At 45.1% G+C, this 8,940-nt stretch overlaps 1 protein-coding gene across 2 annotated transcripts; it reads left to right on the top strand.

Annotated features, from left to right (window-relative positions):
- The first annotated feature begins 3,080 nt into the window (after positions 1-3,080).
- Positions 3,081-8,386, top strand: POLE3 (DNA polymerase epsilon 3, accessory subunit). Of its 2 annotated transcripts, XM_047068230.1 has the most exons (4): positions 3,360-3,535; positions 3,642-3,727; positions 4,093-4,211; positions 4,477-8,386. In XM_047068230.1, the coding sequence occupies exons 1-4, from the start codon at positions 3,470-3,472 to the stop codon at positions 4,647-4,649; spliced, it is 444 nt and encodes a 147-aa protein (XP_046924186.1). In that variant the 5' UTR covers positions 3,360-3,469; the 3' UTR covers positions 4,650-8,386. The 2 variants fall into 2 exon arrangements, with proteins under 2 accessions (XP_046924196.1, XP_046924186.1); XM_047068240.1 differs by lacking the exons at positions 3,360-3,535; positions 3,642-3,727 and adding an exon at positions 3,081-3,303.
- Positions 8,387-8,940: the final 554 nt, after the last annotated feature.

Below are 8,940 nucleotides of genomic sequence, written 5' to 3'. Positions count from 1 at the left end.
AGCTCAGGTCATGATCTCACGGTTCCTGAGTTTGAGCCCTGCATCAGGCTCTGCACTGACAGCACAAAGCCTGCTTAGGATTCTCTTGCTCCTCCTCTCTCTGCCCTTCCCCCACTTGCTCCCCACATTTTTTAAAAATGAATGAAATCTTGCCATTTGTAACAACATGGATGGATCTAGAGACTATAATGATAAGAGAGCTGAAAAAGTCAAAGATAAATACCATATAATTTCACTTATATATGCAATTTAAGAAACAAAACAAACGGACAAAGAAAAAAAAAGACACAAACCAAAAAAGAGACTCTTCACTGTAGACAACAAACTGATGGTTATCAGAGGGGAGGTGGGGGCTGGGGGAAGGGTGAGATGGGTAAAAGGGACTAAGAGTATATTGTGATGAGCACTGAGAAATGTATACAATTGTTGAATCACCATATTGTACACCTGAAACTAATATAACTCTGCATGTTATGTATTTTAGAATTAACATTTTTTAAAAAGAAGCCTGGCTAACAAGTAAGTATGAAAACGGCTCAGCATGAAACGGAGGGGGCTAGAGTTTTTGGAGCCAACTGACTTCACGTCTCCTCCTTGGCCATTTAGTAGCTGAGTGACTTGGCACTTAAGCAATCTGAGCTTCAGGTTCTTTATCTGTAAAATGAGGATAAGCCTATTTCACAGAGTCATTATAAAAATTAGTTAATGGGTATGAAAAGATCTGGTGGGGCACCTGGGTAGCTCAGTAGGTTTAGCATCCAGCTTGAGGTCAGGTCATGATCTCACGGTTTGTTGAGTTCGAGCCCCACATCGGGCTCTCTGCTGTCAGCAAAGAGCCTGCTTCGGATCCTCTCTCTCTCTCTCTCTCTCTCTGCCCCCACGCTGCTCACTCTTTCTCTTAAAAATAAAAATAAAATATTAAAAAATAAAAAAATAAAAGGTCTTATAAGGAAGAAGTGAGGCTGACTAAACTCACCTTCATTATTTAGAGCTGTTTTGTATTTAAGAAAAATAAATTTGAAAAAAGCATAGAGTTCAAAATTAAGTATTAGCATCCTTTCCTTTTCCCCTTCATTAATCATTAGGGAGAAGACACCACCATCTCCAAAAAGCCTTATCAAATTAGAACTAAGGCAGTCACAGAAGTGCTTGACATGCCTTTAGATGGCTTGAACCTTTGGAAAACGTGCTTCATTTTTCAAGATGCTCCAATTCTCAAACAGGCAACGAAAATACCCACCAGAAATGAGTGGGTTTACTCAAACATCAAGACAGTAGACTTGCAGTCACATCAGAGGCCTCTGGCTTTTCATTTACTGGCTGTATGGTCCTAGGCAAGTGACTTCACCTCCCTCAGCTTGCTTCCTCATATAAAGAGGGAATGGGAAATCTCGAAGTAGAATTGAAGAGCATTAAAGGAAATGTACTTTAATGTATCATATACAATAGGGGCTCGATGAGTAGTATCATCTTTCTCTCTCTGGAAATATTTTAGGCAATCACTACCACGTGATCCCTGATAACTTTTTAAATTTTTTTTTTTAACGTTTATTTATTTTTGAGACAGAGAGAGACAGAGCATGAACAGGGGAGGGTCAGAGAGAGGGAGACACAGAATCTGAAACAGGCTCCAGGCTCTGAGCGGTCAGCACAGAGCCCGACGCGGGGCTTGAACTCACTGACCGTGAGATCATGACCTGAGCCGAAGTTGGCCACTTAACCTACTGAGCCACCCAGGCGCCCCCCTGATAACTTTTTAAAGACAGTATCAATTTCTTCTTCTTTTTATTCAACGCACTTATTGACTGTCAAATATGTGATGGGACCTGTTACAGGCATAGAGAACAGTAATGAACAAAATAAGTCCCTGTTCTGAAGAGCCTATAAATTAGACCAAAGATAGTGACCTATTGGCATGGGATCACACCTGTCCCATGCCTTGTTTTGTCTGGTCTGCACTTTGAGACATTTTTTTTTTAAATGGAAACAGTCTACAATGTTCAGATTTCTGGTTCCTCTTAAAGATCAAAATACTTGACAACACGGTGGTCCCAATTCTGACTAGATAGCAATTGGATGGAGCTCAGCGTCTCCTGGTAGCTTTAAACCAGACCTATTGTTCTATCCAGACGGAGAGGTCAGCCACCAAACCCTATAATCTCTAACCAATGCTACTTCCGTTGCCCTTTATCATTGCAGTTGCTCTTGTTTTTCTCATGATAAGGAAGTAGATCTCCACGCTCGTGTCTCTGTCAAAAGCTGGAAAATTGGGATGCCTGGCTGGCTCAGTCGGTAGAACATGAGACTCTCGTTCTCCCATCCTAAGCCTGAGCCCTAGGTTGCCTGTAGCGATTACTCAAAATAAATATATATATGTTTTAAAGCAGGAACATTAAGGGTGACGTGAGAGCATGTTTCAAGGGAAAAAAACCATTGGTGCTCAGTGGGAACGAGGACAGTTTCTACGTACATGAAAATGATACAACTTAGAAACCACTGCAAAACCATGGTAATGTGTTTGGGAAAGATGTATGATCCTCAATTCAATGAACTAAAAAATAAATACAATTTTAACAGGGTTTGGTTTTGAATGGAAGGCACTGTCGCGTTATTCTTACACCGGCTGCTTACTGCCCTTTCGTTACCTGACAAGCCCGAACTGAGGCCCGAGGTCTAGTCATGCCCATTTCTACGTCGCCAGCGTTAGGGCTGTACTGGCAAAGAAGTCTGCGTTCAACAATTCTAGGCGATAAACATCCTTAATGCGATTACAAAGTTGGGAGGGGTGAAAAGATTAAAGATGGACATCAGGTCCCGTAGAATCGAAAAAAGATACCCGCTTCGTTCCGCCAAAGGGAAGTGGGAAAGTCTGGCCTCGGAAGGCCGCGCTACCAAAAGCCACGCCAAACTGCCGGGACGCCGTAGCGCACTCCGAAAACCGGTCCCCTCCAGAGACCGGGTGGAAGAGGCGGGGCCCCGCCCTCCAGGCCCCGCCTTCCGTTGGAAGAGGAGCCCCGCCCCGTCCGCTCGGTCCTAGCCTCGGTCCCACTCTAGCCGCCAGGCAGCGCCGTTGCCAGGCAGCGGCACAGAGCACTGTGGGAAAGGGACGGAAGCTCCAGTGAGCCATACTTGATCCGATGAGAAGGCTCCAGACGTGGTGGCGGTGTGAAGCAGAGAAACGAGCATGGGAAGGGACCCTGAGTCCCCGTGGGGTCGGACGGAAGCCCGGGCGGGCCAAAACCGTAGCGGCGTGGAAAGTTCGGATCCTTGGACGACTCGAGGCGGAGGCGGAGGCGGGGCTGGGTGAGGAGGGAGGCTATGGCGCGCGGGGCACTGTGGGACACCGTGTGGGCAACGTGGGGCGGGACGGAAGCCTCTTTGGGTCAGACTGCGGGGACGCGGGAAGTCCGGACGCCGTAGCGGCCTGAAGAAGACGCTTGAGACCGAGGTGCGGGCGCCGGTGGCGGCAATGGCGGAGAGGCCCGAGGACCTAAACCTGCCCAATGCCGTCATCACCAGGATCATCAAGGAGGCGGTGAGCAGCTTCGGCGGGCGGATGGGCCAGGGCCGGACGAGCGGGCAGCAGAGGAAGCAGGTCCTGGGCCGGCCGGCAGCTTTATTTACCCACGTTCTTTTTCCAGCTCCCGGACGGTGTCAACATCTCCAAGGAGGCCCGCAGCGCCATCTCCCGCGCCGCCAGCGTCTTCGTGCTGTACGCCACTTCCTGGTGAGGCAAGCTGAGCTAGCCAGAACCTAGCTGGGCTGAGGCGTAAGGGGGTCGCAGAGACCTGCCCCCGGAGTCCGCGGCCTGGGGCCCAGACCCCAGTAATCGTGTCCTAACCCCGTGCGGGGAAGTTCAGCCCTCATCCAGTTGTTGCAAGGTCTGAAGCAAACTAAAGCAACAAAATTGCTTTGCTTTAACCCTTTTGTACGGGGAAGGGAGGGACTTAACCACGTCACAAAAAAATCCCTGCATCTGAGATCTAGGCTTTTCCGTACCACCTCTGGTGCCTCTTTTCCACCCACCCCATAGGCGGCAAGAGGGGGTCTGACGGCCCCTGAAACCCTTTTGTCTTTTTTTTTTTTTTTCAGCGCCAACAACTTTGCGATGAAAGGGAAACGCAAGACACTGAATGCCAGTGACGTGCTCTCAGCCATGGAAGAGATGGAGTTCCAGCGGTTCGTTACCCCATTGAAAGAAGCTCTGGAAGGTAATGACCCTCTTCTTTGTTCAGCCAAGTAGATGTTCATCCTGTCTTACCTGCTCACCTGGCCCTGAGTCTTCTCCGCTTGGGTCCCTGTAAGAACAGGAGACAAGTATTGGACGTGACTCAGAATCCATTCCGTTGGCACCGCCTCAGATCTGATTTGTATTTTTCCTTCTCTGCCCCAGCTTTTCCAGTTATACAGTGGAGTTAGCTGCTGCAGTCTGCTTGGTTCAGCCCTGCCTCCTAACCCCCACCTTCCTCCTTACAGCCTACAGGCGAGAGCAAAAAGGCAAGAAGGAAGCTTCAGAGCAAAAGAAGAAGGACAAAGACAAAAAAACAGATTCGGAAGAGCAAGACAAGAGCAGGGATGAGGACAACGATGAAGACGAGGACAGGCTGGAAGAAGAAGAGCCGAATGAGGAGGAGGAAGTGGACAACTAACAGGATGGGAAGACTGTGGCACGCTGGAAAGTACCACCCTGACATGTGGTACATTTGTGAGAAGCAGCTTTTCCCTGCTGGGCAGAGTAGTCTTAGCCAGAAAAGCCTGAGAAGATCAAAATAAAAACTGACGACTGAATCATCATCAAAACCAGCACTTCCGTCAGAGCATCTGAGTAGCAGGGTCCTGTGTTGCTAAATCAGTCTGAAGGTAATGACTTTTAGGCGAGAGGGATTCTGGGCGGCTAATGTAATTAGTCGATCTGATCTCTCCTGTTTCCTTACATACGTGGTTAGGCAGTTTTTGATCCCCAGTTCCCTTCTGACCCCACCCCCAAAAAAGTAATAATAACTTCCATGCTGCCTGCTGTGTTCCAGATCACAGAGGCAGTCAAAGCTCAGGAAAAATTGGGGCTTTGAGCATGGTCAGCCGGTTGTGACTGTACAGGATATGGCAATACTAGCTTATTATTACAAGTGGTTAGAATGGTTTAGCTTTAGGAAAGTACTAAAAGACTATAGGAGAATAATGAAATCTGTTGTCTCTTCACTTTAAGGTAACATTGAATTTTGATTTCCACAGACCCCACTGGCTTGCAGCCCCTCTATATTGCTTGGTAGGCATTTGGCCTGCTGGGGTGGCTGCTCTCTGGCCTCATAAGCTTTTAAAGCAGCAGTGTAGAGTGGAGTTAGTCAAGCAAGTGTGCTAATATCTTACTCTTACCAAAACAAAAAAAAAACCCCACAAAAACAAAATGGGAAAAAAACACAGATGGTTTAGTCTTAGTTGCACCTCGCTGCCTGCCACTGTATCGCTTTATCGTCACCTCCTGGAAGGTATAAAATTCCAGGCTTTCTCTTCTTGTAGTCCATTTCCCAAGTTTGTGGCTTTAATTTTTTCATCCTTCCAATTCCTGACGAGTTCCAAACTTTCTTCTATGCACATTTGGTCCCTCTGTGCTTCTCCCTTCCTGTCTCTCTTCTGCCTCTCTTCTGTTCCCCATTCCACTTTCTCTCTTCCTCCTTTTCTCACATCTGCCAACCCGGAAACTTTGATAACCTGCTTAAAGGGCAGAAATTTGATGGTGCTCAGGAATCTAATCCCCACCCCCAAAAGCCAACCCCTTTAACTGCTTCTAAAGTAACTCTGTTAATCTTATTTTTTTTTCCCTTGACATGTGGTGCCCCAAGCACTTTTTTGTTTGTCTCTAAGTTGAGCGCTTGGAGGTTGACAGGTAGTGAGGTGTATGTAGTTTGACACTGTTAATTTGTTAAACGAATACAGCCAAAAGTTTGTTGACAACTGAGTGAAGAGTATTGAGGAAAATTATAATGCTTTGTATAAATAAAGAACATTCTTGTTAAAAGTGGTGACTCCCTTTCATCCTGCTTGTTTATAGTATGCTTTTGGGGAGGACCCACTGATCCTGCCTCAGAGTTCTTGACATGTGGACCCGCCCAGATCTTTGTAAACACGGGATCCTGCGTTACCTTGGATGGCCAGCAGATGCTGCTCTTCGACCACAACAAGAGGTTTTCATGGCTCTGCTGGGCAACCTATGCGTACTAGTTGCTCAATGACTCAACATTTATGGAGTCCCTACTATGAGGCTGGCACCGTTCTAAATGCTTTCAAGTATAAACTCTGAAACTCTATCAAGGAGAGCTATTACCTTTGTGATCTCAGCCACAACGCTATATTCTCTAATGTACAGAACTTTTTAAATCATGAATTTATAAATAACATTTCATAAAGGTACAACCCCGGTAGTCACTAGATCTGGTGGTTTTTCCTTTTCCACAAAAGAAACATCCTTTCTTAACTCCCATGAGCACCACTCAGCTAAACTCTCAAGTCCCATCTGGACTCCTGTGGCTTCCTTTGAGCTCAGTTTTTTGTCTCATCTCTGCTTGCCCTAGCTTCTGTGTACTGCTTGCCAAGTGGATCTTCCTGGAACATAGCTGTATTCCAGCCCCTCACTGCGTCCCGTTAAATCCATACTTAAACCTGGTACACAAAACCTGCTTAAGGAGGGATTGCCTTACCATCTATTCCAATCCATTTCTACTTTATTGTGTAAGTCTCCGGTCATTGAATCCCCAAAAGAACTCTCCTTGCACATGGTTTTAGTTAGCACATTTTGACTACCTAAGCCATGTTTCCTGAGAGCGGGAACTATGACTTAAAACTACAGAAGTGGGGCCTAGCGGACTCGGTTGGTAGAATATGTGAGTCTTGACCTCAGGATAGTGAGTTCAAGCCCCGTGCTGGGTGTAGAGATTACTTAACTGGGAGGAATCTGAGGTTATCAACCAGTTTTTTCCAAGCACACCCTAATCATTCCTGTAGGGGTATCCGAATTTTGAAGGTTGCTTACTAGGTTAAGGCAAAAATCTCATCTTTTGTAAGCCACCTCCCTTCATGCCTAGAGATTCTGATCTGGATTTGGAGGGTGAAAGGTTTTCATCCTTACCCAGGTAAAATCGCATTTGCAGGGACATCTAGCGGGCTCAGTCAGTGGCACGTGCGACTCTTGATCTTGGGGTTGTAAGTTCAAGCCCCATATTGGGTGTAGAGATTACTTAAAAAATAAAATCAGGGTACCTGTGTGACTGGGTCAGTTAAGCCTTTGACTCTTGATATTGACTCAGGTTCCTATCTAGCCCCAGGTGGAGCACCTGCTGAGTGTGGAGACTGCTTGGGATCCTCTCTCTTCCTCTCTGTCCCCATCCCCAGCTCGTTCTCACTCTCTCTCAAAAATAAACTTAAAAATCGTTTAAAAATTACTTTTGCAGCCTAATTCTATTTTTGCTGATGGGAAATGGAGGCTCATCAGAAAGAAGTGACTTGCTTAAGATCTTACCACTAATTTATGAAAGCTAGGATCCTGTTCTAGTGGTCCATGGCCTTCTATTTCTCTTTTTTTTTCTTTAATTAACTTTTTATTTTAGAACAATTTTAGTTTTCAGAAAAGTTGCAGAGTGCAGAGAGTTCCCATATAATCACCCAACTTTGCCTCATGTTGACATCTTACATAACCATGGTACCTTTGTCAAAACAGAAAAATACCAAATACCAAACTATTCGTATTTCACCACTTTTTCCACTAAAGGCCTTTTTTGATCCAGGATCCATTCCAGAATACTACATTGCATTCAATGAACCAATTTTATCTTTCAGTTGAGATGAGACTCACAGAACATAACGTTAATCATTTTTAAATGACCAATTCACTGGCATTTAGCACACTCACTGTGTTGTGCAACCACCACTTCTGTCTAGCTCCAAAACGTTTTCATCACCCCAAAATAAAACCCTGCACCTATTAAGCAGTTATTTGCTCATGCTTCCCTCCCTCCAGTCCCCAGCAACCACTAATCTCTTGCTAGCACTTGACAGCATTTAGCACCATGCCTTGTACCTCCCTGGGAAGTACTCACAATAGTAGGTTTTGAGGGGTTTGTGGGATTTTTTTTTTATTATTTTTTATTGAAGTATAATATGCCTACTAAATGGTGCAGATAAATGTAAATGTAAAGTTGGATGAACTTGCACAAACACATCCATGTAACTTGCACTCAGATCAGTAAACAACATGACCGGCACCCTAATAAACCCCTTTGGTCTCCCTTCCAGTTGCTCTCCTCCTCAATTGTAATCATTATCCTAACTTCTAACAGCACAAGTGAATTTTGCCTGGTTTGTATTTTATATAAATGAAATCATACAATATGTATTCTTGCGCCTGACTTCTTTTGCTCAACATTATGTTTAAGAGCTAGTCACATTGTTGCATTCACAATACTTTTTATGGATAAGATGGAAAGATTAAGAGTATTTTCAAATTTTGGGGGTAGGGTAGAGAATGGGAACTCAGGTTTTCTCGCCAAGAACAAAATGTGAGAAATAGATCACACCAAACAGCAGCATTCTTAAATTTTCCACTCCTACTGAGCTCTTTGAGGTAAATAGTCCTAATTATACCTAGTTATCAATAAACTCTGAGATGGAACTGGTGTCATGAAAGAAATGAGCAGGGGATCTACACGGGGGGGGGGGGGGGGGCACTAATTACCCATATGAGTTGAAGGAGCATGACTAGTAGGCATTGCAGAGAAAACCCAGTGTGACGCAGGGCAAATTATTTAATCTCCCCAGAGATTGTCTTCCCAGTCTGTAAAACAAGGATAGTAACATAATTGTCATCAAAACTAGGTAAGTGAATGCATGATACTGTCCCTCTTTTTTATTTTTTTTTAACGTTTATTTTTGAGACAGAGAGAGACAGAG

Source organism: Lynx rufus, unplaced genomic scaffold (genome assembly GCF_022079265.1).
Source record: "Lynx rufus isolate CCGP_SWC_20201006 ecotype Redwood Valley unplaced genomic scaffold, mLynRuf1.p SCAF_10, whole genome shotgun sequence".
Lineage (NCBI taxonomy): Eukaryota > Metazoa > Chordata > Mammalia > Carnivora > Felidae > Lynx > Lynx rufus.
Note: the sequence above shows the minus strand (reverse complement) of the source record. Positions and strands in the feature narration are given on the sequence as shown.